The sequence below is a fragment of the Amblyomma mixtum genome, chromosome 1 (assembly GCF_055824585.1).
Source record: "Amblyomma mixtum isolate Tamu chromosome 1, ASM5582458v1, whole genome shotgun sequence".
Lineage (NCBI taxonomy): Eukaryota > Metazoa > Arthropoda > Arachnida > Ixodida > Ixodidae > Amblyomma > Amblyomma mixtum.
In genome coordinates this window covers 303,274,192-303,286,712 of record NC_143012.1, presented here as the reverse complement: position 1 = coordinate 303,286,712, position 12,521 = coordinate 303,274,192, and the positions used below count along the sequence as shown (strand labels likewise).

Here is a 12,521-nt window from a genome sequence, read left to right as displayed (position 1 = left end):
AAAAAAAAAAAAATTCAAGCCGCTCTACATTTTTCGCGGCTCATGTTGCCTAGTTTGTCGACAGATTGATTAGGGTTTGTGCAACAGCATAAGAGTATTACGGTGTGTGCGAAGAGTTGTGCATAAATTCAAAAAGTATCAACGCTTCAGCTGAAACCAATTTTGTGCCCCTATAGGTACATAAAAGGCAGTAGGTAAAGAGAGAGTATGTAAAATTGTGCTCACCACGCACTTCCAGCCAGCGCTTTCATGCAGTCTGACAATTTTTCGTTAATCAATCTGTGATCACGGCATACCATCCAGCAAGACATCGAACTACGGAGAGGAAATGCTGCGGAGCTTACAGTTAGTTCAGCAAGACATAAAAAAGAAAACGTGCTCAAAATTACAAGGATAATTACAAGGAAAGAGGAGGACTGAGTTCTGAGGGTAGCAGTATATTCATGTAGAGCCTTGCAATACATGACAGGTGGTTGTCGTTAATCTTAATAGGGCACTCGAACCCACGAAGGAAATCTCGCGGGCTTTACTCATGTACCACCAAATTTCCACTCATTACAAAATCAACCGCTTTCACCTCCTACCGCCTCACTGTGCACTAGATTCAAAGTATAGTGTTGTCGGGAGGCAACTGCACACAAACTGCTACATCTCACATAATCTCGTTCATTGCTGCCAGGACACCTTTACCCTCCCCCTCTGCTCAACAAGTGGGGCGGCCAAGGCCACCCTCACACTCTACCCGTGAGAATATCCCCAATCTATGGCATTTACCCCATACCCAACCCATCACCCTCTTCACAGGAAGCCGCTCTTGGAGTTGCTCAACCAGCTGCCAAAACATGGATAATGGACAGTGCTCTGCGTGAAGCCCAAGACTGTGGACTCTAGAACAAGTAGGAGCCTACGCTTGAGAACCTATTTTTCGTGTGAAAATAAAATGCTAAGCCCCCCCTCCCCTCCCCTTTTAGTAGCACGAACGGAAATACAAGGGGTGTCCCGTTGCTGGGCTGCGAATGGACAACAGGCAACAGTATTGCGAACTAAAAAAATATAGTACTGTTAGGTTCCTTATTCTTTAGGTAAAAATGCTTGTATATAAAGCATTCGCCTTAATGGCCTGTCTCTGTAACTTCATAACGCATAGCAAAAAGGAATGAGTTTTCGCCTTTTTCGAATCCAGCATTTATAAAGCGTGCAAAACGGTATAAAAAGGTCACTCTATGAACTTATATCCATTGTTATGTAGGCACGGACGTCTAAAGACAGGTGGGTGTACCATCACGCCGCGATATTCATTTCAGAACAATGCGAATGGCATGTTTACCTCAGTGAATGTTCTAACGACGCCAGTATACAGCAATTCCGGGCAAAGTGGTTTAGGGCGTGCAATAGCTTTGCGATAACGCAAAGCTACTGGCAATGTCATGAGTGACCCGAACGAGCTAATTATGTGCTTGCCGTCATGAGGGCTGAATGAAACGAAACTTTTTTCTCCGCATCGGTAAAAAGAGAACAAAACAATAAAAAAACGCATCACTGTTAGAAAAGATCAAGGGAAACAAGTAACGACGTTAGCACAAAGATAAGTGAATAAATTGCGAAAGAAAGTGAAAGCCTGGAAAGGGATGATCGTAGTTATTTTAAAGTTTCATGCTGAATATAAGCATAACGGCCGCGAGCTTTAAATGCATGAACAGCTGTTGGAAGTAAATTCCGCCGTCCTTTTTTCAGACCAGATTTTCTTCATACCTGAGCGCTCACTACATTTTAGAAACATGTTTTTGTTTTTCATAGACAAACAAAATGTGATCGACAACATGCCATTCCGTAATAATTCGTACACAATCCATCGACATTAACTTCTCTGAATGCAGTACCGATCGGAAGAAACACGAGTCAGGTACTTACAATTGCCAGGATACCAGCAATGCAAGCAGCTGTCTTGTATGGAGTGCTATTCTTGCGCTTCTCCTCTTCAATTCGTGCCAGATTATCCATTTTCGGGCAGCTGCGCTCTAAGGTCAACGTCGAACAGTTCTATGACGTCACGCAGGTTTCTCCACTTGACGAGGATGATCTATGGTGCCCCCTACTCTTCTTCCAACCCACTGCAGATGCCTTCACAAAAGCCTGCTCCTTACTAGAGACGGTGTTCTCGGAGGCTATTCAACCACGAAAGCCGAAGAAAGGCAGCTTGCTGAACAGCGTCCTGTTTCACGCCGCTCCTCACTGGAGGCTTAACGACTACAGGCCAGCAGAGGAGAGGTGGGCTCGAATGGGGCAATTTCGGAACTTTAGAAAGAGTTCTCGCTGTGCCAAGTTGTTACTGGTGTCTGTGACGTCACGTCCGCATCTCGTTGTTCTCAGTGCTGACGCTGCATGTTTGTCGGGCCCACCTGTTTTGGGAGGAGATGCACTCACAAGCGAAGTCACACCTTACGCTGTTGCAGGGCCATTGAAGCGTCCACCTCTGCGCAGCTGTGGTGCGTCGAGTTTGCTGAGCGGCCGGGCAGCGAGATAAGGCAGGCAGCCGAAGCAAGTAACCGCCCCACGGCGCTACGCATTCGCCGCTCTTCGTAGGTGTCCGCATGCTCGCGCGCACGTCCGTTATCGAGCGCCCGGTGATAAGATAAGCGGCTCCCATAGAAAATGCTTGAGTGCCTGGCGCTTTTGTGGACGCTACCCTGCAGGACGTTGCGTGCATGCTTGGAGGAGGAGGTGGAGAAGGAGGAAGGTCGTGGCATGTTTGACGGCCCCGGATTGAAAGCGCACCTATTATCTGAGGCGGTGTCAATATAGAGCGGTGGATTATCGTGTCTCTGCTGGGAAGAAGTTCGAGGTCGACAATGCCTCAGGAGTAGGGACACGGTTGCCAAGAATGCTTCTGACGTATATGAAGTATGTTACATGGAATGCAGTAGTGGCGCAAAGTTCCGCCTTGTTTACAGGGAGTTTACAGGGCGCCACAGGTAACTTGAGTTGGTGTGCTGGGCGGATATACGGAATGAAAGAAGAGAGAGAGACGAGAAAAAAAGCAAAGGAGGAAAGGTGTATGAAAGAAAGAGAGAAAAAGCAGGTATTCTTTTTAGTATATATTTATTTGGAAGGATTTACATGACATCAAGCATCGTATACTACTCCAAATTATAGCAAAAAAATATGATGCGGTGAAAAATATCTATACGCGAAAGTTTATGCTCTTTGCTTATATTGTTGCCTCGAAGTACCGGTACACCGGCTGGGTGTACCGGTGTTACAATTTCAAGCTTAACACTCCAGGTCGAACCTTACGAAACATTCTTTGTTAGCGCCTGTTCCATACAAAAATTATCTAGATCTGTTATCTGGAACCTTCTATTTATAAACTGTGAGTACTGCCCAATAATGGATGCAGATTTTTTGCACGTCCTTCCAGATTTACATCTTCAAATATAAAATTTATTGTAGTACACGTCATCGATCAGCAGCGTATGATTCTACTAGGTAGTGCGAACTTGGTCATTACGTTTCGATTGCATGATGCGCTTGCAGATTGGGGCGCTCTTCAAGGAGCTTGCCTGGTTGACGCTTACGGAGACCAACGCAAGCGCATGCGATATGAAATATCGGAGTGCACATTCTTCCCTATCTAAACGCCGCTATATCCGCTTCACCTGACATTTTCCTTGTTTAAGCAGTATGCCGATAAGCATTGGTCCGGCATTTCTGTCGCTTAGCCCATTCAGTTCGTAACGCTCTATGTTAGATATGTATTTTTCTTTGAGATAATGTTCCTTTCTTGATTTAAGACAATTTAATATCGGTTGCCTCTTTTGAGATTTATATTATGTATCAACATGAAATGCATCGACCTATTGCCCGACGTACACCAACGGCTAACATGTTTAACATATACCGATAAGTTAAAAGACACTTCAAGCAACGCTCGGCATTAGCAGACGAGAATTGGTATGAACATAAAGAGCTTACAGTGCCTAGAGTCTTGAAAGAAAACATATATAAAAAGGTTGTAAAATTTGCTTCTCACAGCAGTTAGGGTCGGGAAAAAAGTCAAAGGCGATAAGGTTACGTTGGCTAACTAAGATACGCAACAGCCTTAGTTCTAAAATAATACTGCAAAGCACGTCAAATGAGATATATCAAGCACGTCTGCTTTAAGCGCTCCAACAAGTGAAGCAGCCAAAATTTTCGCATCCGTATTTTTATTGCGAAACTGAAGAAACGACGTATTATAGGTTTTGAAAATTTTGTTTTCGCTACCTTTATCGGCACGTTTGGCCTTGGTATCAAAACTCGGCTTTCGTCAGCCATGAGACCTTGGTTGTTGTTTTTCAGTGCAGCAAACTGCATCCAAATAAATTACATGGCTATTGAGTGGAAATCTATATTATTGGGTTTTTAAACAAAAAAAGTGACTGCGCTAAAGCTTCCTATCAACGGCGAACGGTCAGCACGACACGTAGGATTGAAATTGCGCTTCGAATGAAAGCTAGACTGCTTTATGTGCAATGTCCAAAGCTAACAAACCGCGTGAATTTATTTATTACACTTTCGGCTTGGGAGATTCCCGTCTTGTCGTATTCATTTGTATACAAATTACGCTTCTTTCTAAGAAAGTGAACTAAGCGCATGAATTTAAAATGGTCCTAACAGAAAACTGTGCTTCTTCGGTTAGATTCGTTAATTTGTTACGTAGTGTTTCGTGACATTTTTTATTGCATTGCTATGCACAAAATTATCTTTATTGTGCCAATGGTTCTTCGTCATTCATATGCTTTTTGCAAACACTACAAGAGCAAAAAGAAAGATATTCAGCCCTATATTACCGGCAGAATTCATACGCTTCTGGAATTTAAATGTCTAGCTTCGTCATTATGTTGACAACGGAATTAACATTAGTTTTTCTGCGGTATCATAGCAAGGTTGCTTGCAGAAAACCGAGATAATTTAATGTTCTGGAGATATGACCATTGACATATTTCTTTGTATTGGAGCACGTGGTGCTTTAATTGTTCGTTTTAAAACAGGCTGAATATTTCAGCAGGCTTCACAGCATTAGCAGATGTAGGTTTATTTCGCAACGCAACCACTAATATTTGTAAAAATGTGCCATGATGTTTCCTTAGAACAAATTGCCAACTATGCTCATTAGTCCGCTAGTGCCTGCTTTATTATGAGCCTTAACAACAACTGTTAGTTTTGTCGAATCTACATTTTTTTTACAGCTCTTACTTTAAAAGAAAATTGAAAAAAAAGACCTTTTCTGCTCCCCAGAAAGAATGTTCTCAGGTATTTAATTAGGTTTTTATAGAACCAGTGAACAATATGACAATCTACAATGTTTTAAATGATTTTTCAAAAGTTAATTCTTATTCTTAATTGATTTAATGTAACTGATATTCTTCTAATTTAATTACTAAATTGACATCGATTTCTGCACTACTTGTACTTCATTTATCACGGCAGATGCATGTACAAATGAAAACCCGAGCGTGCCTGGTGAGCCATCGTATGCACACAAAACACGTCAACGGCACGTTTACATTGATAACAGTAAATGAGTAATCACCCGGCTGCGTGGTCCGTGACTGCGATACGAACGGTGACTCAAGCTCGAACGTTGTGATGGGAGAACAAAAGCGAGCAGGAACTAGCGAGCAGTAAAGTGCTCCTCCCATCGCGTACTTACCCTACCCACAAGCGTTGCGCACATATTAAGGCTAAAGCCTTATTAGGCTCATGACTCGCCAGCATGTCCGTCAAACCTAGTTAAACAGCACGGCACTCCTCATATGATAGTATAGCTTCGTCCTTTATATATATACTCCAGTGTGAGTGGCACCGTTTGGTTGTACCATTGGTACATAGATTGTGGACCACCTAATTGGCATAGAATGTTCGGTGGGGGTATCAAACGATTCAGTGCGTTACGTAGCATAAGATTACTAGTCGATTCAAAACACAGAGTATCATAGGGATTCGCACCGACAACCTTTGGTTCCCCAAACCGTGACATCTTGAAGCTTCAAACATCCATTACGACCAAACTGATTGACGTAGGACATTCGAAGTGGTGTCAAACGATTTGCCTTCTTGCGCTGTATACATTGTCAACGAAGGTGTAGTATGTTGAAACTCTAAATTGGTTATAATGAACACACCGGAAATAACGAAGGTGTACAATGTCGTAACTAAAAATCGATAATAACGAGCATAACACCCAAAAAATACACACAATGAAGAATTAGAATCATCCAGAGAGCTCAGCAGGAGGCAAAGAGGCTTTCGCCTTGCTGCATGTAAGGTGACTTAAGTGCTACCCCTGAATTTTTGTTCATATACCTGTCAAAAGCATTTCATATCACTTGCTTAATGGATGTTTTGCCTTTTGTTACTGAAACTGCTTGGAGCAGGAACTACTAAGAGTAGGGAGGAAAGGGAGGGGTCCGGATAACATGGGAGATGAGATATTTCGTTTTACGACGTGCGGAGACATATTACGCATTTATTAAATATGCGATCGACAGGTATGCAAGAAGCCAAATGGCTACTGATATCACCATTCACGGCCGTTGAAAACCGGCTCTTATAGTTCAATATGGAGCATTGCAATATTGCTATATAATGCAATATTGCTTTGGGCATAACATCATCGTTTTGCTATCTTATAGCGCGTAACAAAGGATAGCTGAGGCAGGGAAAGCTACCATATCCAAGGTAATTCAGTTATTTCAGCGTAATACTACCATAAATCATTAATTTAGAATCGATTTCTCAGTAATTACTGTTCCTAGTTGCCGCCAAATTGACTTCAATTTTCGGCAAAGGAGGAACTCAGCCACGTGTCCATCTCTAGCGCTCATTTATGGCTTAGAATTATATACATACTCGCAAAAGTTGCTGTAAAATGCCTCAGTATAAATTTGTATTATTCCGAATCAACGCTGCGTGATTTGTTTCACGAAGCGTGTTGGCAATGCCGCTGGTGCTGCTCACACGAATGAACAATGAAACCCGCAGATAACAAATGAAGATCAAGCTAATTATAGTCTATATCGAACCGCTGGGTCTCTATGAATGATGTCCATGGAATATGCGATTCTGTTATTGATATCGACAATAGATAACGAACTCGGAGCACAGGCAGGGATCCCTAACATGCGACCCTGTGTTTTCCTTATCTCCGGAGTGGGGGTTTTTTGTATTCAGGAGTGAAAGAAAGCAATATTGTTGGCAAGGCCCACCTCCGCTTCAGTATGAAAAAAAAAAAGCTGCTGGAGTTTTAGCATGCCAACCACGGAATATTATGCGAACGAAGTTTTTTGCAGGTGGACGTAAACGCCACGTACCTGAAAGTGCGTTTCTTTTCCTTTCGTGACTTGCGCGCAGATGGAAGTTGATGAAGACGAGGACACGAAATGCCCAGCGCGAGAGGTGTTGCAGTTTAATACGAGGCGTGATGGGCTGTGGTGATAGAGTAGTGCTCTCGAGAATGCAGTGACCAGCGAAGCTGATCTGTTCGCGCCGTCGCGGGCTGGAAATTCAGTCGTGGAAATATTTGTTTTATTTCTCCAGTTCACCCTCATTCAAAATCTCCTTTAATTTTCGCCATTTCCCGCATCACGTGGCCAACTTCACAGGCTTCACCACACACCCGCATTTTCCAAGATATGAAGCCAGTAGTGCTTTCGCACTACTGGCCATCTTGGCTTCGCCCAACCTAGGGATTTCTTTAATCCTTCTTTAGACGAAAAGCATTTCACCATGTACCGTCTTTGTCAAATGTAACCAGCCAGGCAACAGGGTTAGTTTGCCAGCCGTGCAGTGGAGCTAGCACAGCACCCCTAGAAACCAGGACGTCTCGAGAGGTGAGGGAAAGAGTTCTCATTACCTTACACAGAACTGCAGCTTAGCAAGTGCTCCACTACACTGCTAAAAACAAACCCGCGGTTACTTGGTTACTTTTCGCAAAAACGGTAGTACATGCCCCAACGCAGCGCTCGACGTATTCCGTGGTAGTGGCAGAGCAATATTTGACTAGCTTGCTGAAGAGAAAATTTACAGATCTTGGGAATGAATTTTTCTTTTTATTCCTCCTTGTAATGCATACGATTTCAGCAGCGCGAACACGGTTAGGAAAAAACAGACAGAAAGGGGGACAGGACAGAGCGCTGAACTATCCATTTTTTTGTTAGTTTGATAGTTTTTGATAGTTGATAGTTCAGCGCTCTGTCCTGTCCCCCTTTCTGTCTGTTTTTTCCTAACTGTGTTCGCGCTGCTGAAATCGTAGGGATTCCCACCAACTAGCCCGCCAGATTGTGTTATTCAACTTGTAATGCGTCACTAAAGGCGTCTTTATTCACAGACGCATGATTTTGATCGCCGTGTACGAAAGACAGTTAATAAACAAGCTTGCTACTCTCAAGTTGGACTATTATGTCAGGTTATTGGTCGTATTTAGCAAATATTCGAGTGTTTTTAAGTTTTATTGCCAACGGTTGCCCGCGTGCACAAGAAACAAACAAACAAACAAACAAACAAACAAACAAACAAACAAACAAACAAACAAACAAACAAACAAACAAACAAACAAACAAACAAACAAACAAACAAAACAAACAAACTTCGATTTAAAACTTACGGTGAAAGTCTTTGTATACCAATAACAGCTTGTATTTTGGTTTTCTTGCGAGCCTCTAGAGATACAGGTTGAGCTCATTTTGCTTAAAGCTATGTTAAGTACTGTGCTGGCAGCGTTTGTCGCCACTGTTTTCAGAAAGCCCATGGTTCAGGCGACTGAACCGGAATGCGTAAAAATTAAGGTCCTTAAGAACGATGCTATCTCCCGGATTACCGACGACCAATCATACTGAACTACTCGACAAAATAAAAGGAAACATATGCACTGTTTTATATTTGGGAAAAGAACTTCTGCGCAGGTCCTTTACGCTTGCCTTGAAATTTCTGAATTGAAACAAGCGTGGATACACGAATCTGCGGAAATCACGAATTTTTCATTTTGTAGACTCATATGACCGTTACCTACTGCACGGTCTCTCTATAAAGACACGCATATCTGCATAAAGGCTGAAATAAACCCCAATGAAAAGTACACTACTCTTTCATTTTTTTTTAGCAAAGAGAAATTAACACTTTAATATCACAGTCCTGTAAGCATAGCAAGTGAATTCGTTGTCCTGAGTTGTCCGCTTTGCCTTTTTAGAGTGAAAGTTACCCTTAAAACATCAGTTCTTAGTATGGGGTGAGCAATTTTGGCTCACGAAGGAGCTATTCTCGTTTCACTGGCTTCATTCGCCATGCATAATTACCACAGATTCTCCTCCCTATTGTCCCCTGCTTATCTTTCAAGCTTTGTTATCAATCAGTGGCAGAAATAAATGATGAGCATGTAAATGCCGAGAATTTTCGATCAGGTACAGGAAGTTAAAGTCAGGCCATGCATATTTCTTAATTCTGCCTTTGTTTATACCAAACGAAATCAGAGCCCAGCTTTATATATTCAGAGCCACTCCGGGTCCCCGGGAAAGAGATCTCGGCTAGTATGTGCTAATGAACGATGAAGCAAGCTCTAAAAGAAAACTCATCGGCGCGAGGAACTCTTCGGCCGAGCCAACATTCTGGATTTCGCATTCCCAATTCTTTCCCAATTTGGCTTAGGTTCTACGCCAGCGTCCCATGCCTGAATTTGCAGTGGCGTATGGCTCGACATTACCGCGTAGTTTGCGAGCTTTAGTGTCCGAACGGAACATGAGTTCTGTGATTTCGGCTGCGGAATGTCTTAATTGCGAAGTGGTTCTACAGAACTCGATTTCGCAGACAGCATGCACCTTCCAACGCGACTGCTGGGAGTGAGCGCCATATGTGCATTCCAGGGGGGCTGAGCGAGCCAACCCAGGTTTCGGTCGGCACTAGGTTCAGGGTCGCCGTGTCGTAAGGTTATTGCTAAGGAAATGATGAAGGGGTCCTATATCTCACTTCCCACGCGCCCAGTGATGAAGAACTTGTTCTGAATCGCTCACAACTTCTTGTCCTAAGCAGAGGTGGTCTTCGAAAAAAGGGTTGCTCATCTGCTTTAATTGTAATAATAACATTTTTATTTCCTCTTTTCAGTACAAATGCGGGCCTGCCAAAGCCTCAGAAGGCTGGAGTGGCAGTGCCCGGCCGCAGACAGCATATAAGTCGTGCACCGAGCAGACAAGTTGTAAAAAAAATAAAAAAAGAAGAAAAGATGGGAGAGAAAAAAATGAAAGAGAGCAAAAAAAGAAGAGGGCATGAGAATAATAAAAAAAAAGAGATTCCGAAAGAGCAAACGCAAAAATACACACAAAAGGAGAGAAATCAAAAACATGTGAAAACATAGCATCAAACAGAATACTGGAACTAGCAACGTAATTTCGTAGGAAAAAAATTCCACTATTTTTTTGGAATTAGCAGAAAATGTTTCTTTGGGCAACCGGTTCAGAACAGAGGGAACATAATGCTTTCGAAGACGCTCGCCATAACGGGTTCGCACTCTAGGCACGAGAAAACGATCGCGACTTCGCAGATCTTTAAAAGGAACATATGGTGTACATAAATCCTCAGTTCAGATGTGTTTAAAAACTACTGCTTCAAAATATAGATGAGCAAAGTCAGGCATATGTAAAAGTTCAAAAACGCTTTTATCTTTATCTCGTGACTTACCATGTAATACTGATTTAAGGGAGGATTTCAGTATGCTGTTAACCTTGTTTCGCCAGAAGGAAGAGCAGAAATAAAAGCAGCAAATACCATAGCGTAACATGGTTGATTGATTCATTAATTAATTCATTCATTCATTTTTTTTCAGACAAGTTATAGGTCCGATGTGACGGGACAAAACGCAAGTGACTTTCGCATGATTGGGCCCCGCTATCCACACATTGCTTAGCAAGATGACAAAATAGTATAGTTTGCAATGCAACCTATACAATCTATAAAAAGTAAACAATGATGCATGAAGTAGGCAAGCATAAAATACTATCGTATACTTATATACACTTATACATCCTTACAAGAAAATAAAACCAGGAAAAAGAGCCAGTGACACACCAAGAAGCAAGCGAAAAGGCAATACATATTTCTGCATAACAAAATGCGGAAAGTGTTGGGAGGGACATGAAGAAAGGACATAAGTTTATTTCGTCTTTATGTTATGACAGACACGAGGTTGCTCTAGAAGTTTCGTAATGCATGGGTGTTTAATTGTTAGGAAGTCAGGCATTAAGTAGGCAAGTTTCTGAGCCCCATAGTTATGGTGGTAGTTATGCCTCAGATCGTGCGATTTTTGCAGTGTAGATATGAAAAAAAAAAGAAAAACCCTCAACGCGGGTAATTTCGTTATAGATATGGAAATCAGTCTTTTCAAATGACTATTTTAAAATAACAGCGCAAACAAATGAAACACGAAGCAAAGATCGGACAGCAGAAGCACTGCAGAGAAATAAATTCGTTGAAGGCACTGCGATATCTCTTATGGGCTGAAAGGTGAAAGCCGTTTGCGACTGATTGCACTGATTTGAATTTGCCGCGCTTGAATTCATTTCACGACAGAGGAGGAGAGCGTGGCGAGAGGAAGCGTTGACGTCACGCTGCGCATGCGCAGTGCGTCGGCAGTTGCTGCTTGGCGGCGGATCACACTGCTTTGACGTCCTTTCGTCTGATGTGACGTCATTATCCACTTTTTTTCGTTTTTGAGCCATTTTTACCCAAATTATAGGTCTTTCGGTGATCTTAAGTGCTAACTACGCTTAATTACACGTTTTTCAATCTAATTTGACCCAATGGCGGGCCTTGTGCGACCCAGGTTGTTGTTCCCGAGCGACCAATCATTAATATAACTGCCACCTGACACGATGAGCAGGTTGTGATCACGCCGCAAGGTCCCATGACCTAAGCTACCTCTTAAGCTGCTCTCTTGGGACCACCTGCCAGAGCCATGCCCGTATTTTTTCGCTCACAATGCTGACACCGACAACGCCGACACCGGATTTTGTGATGAACAAGGCATTTAACGCTATCGCGTGTAAAGGCTTCAGGTTGTTAGAAATGAACTGAATCAATACAGACAGTTGAGCTGGTTGGTTAGTGGCAATTAGCAACACAAACAGACGAAAGACTAAGCAAAGAACGGAAATCACACTCTGTCAGCCTGCGCTGTTATCTTTAACGGTGCAGTACCATCTGGCTCAACGTTCTGTATTACTCTATTACTGATTTCAGCAAAAGCAAAAAAAAAGCAGCCACTGTTTGCCGATGAACTACCAACACTCGAAAGAAAACTTGATAAGGGTTATACTTTGCACCGCCACTGTAAGATACGAGTGCATTTCTAGTTAACTTGAAAAGATAGCCCAATCTATCAAGCAAGCGGTACACGTAAGCCTAGCAGCATCTGTCCTGTCAACTACCTTCGTCTTTTATCTTCGCCTTGTCCTCTTAAGAAATGTCCTACAAACTAGCTCAAACTCCTGTTCTGC

At 42.6% G+C, this 12,521-nt stretch overlaps 1 protein-coding gene across 2 annotated transcripts in view; it reads right to left on the bottom strand.

Annotated features, from left to right (window-relative positions):
- LOC149372238 (uncharacterized) overlaps positions 1–2,562 on the bottom strand; it is a 57,901-nt gene extending 55,339 nt beyond the window's left edge. Inside the window, exon 1 of one of the 2 annotated variants that reach the window (XM_089566656.1) lies at positions 1,912–2,562. In XM_089566656.1, coding sequence (XP_089422782.1) covers positions 1,912–2,001 — 90 coding nt within the window. In that variant the 5' untranslated portion in view covers positions 2,002–2,562. The remainder of the gene's footprint in view (positions 1–1,911) is intronic. The other variant, XM_089566657.1, reaches the window with a different exon arrangement.
- Positions 2,563–12,521: the final 9,959 nt, after the last annotated feature.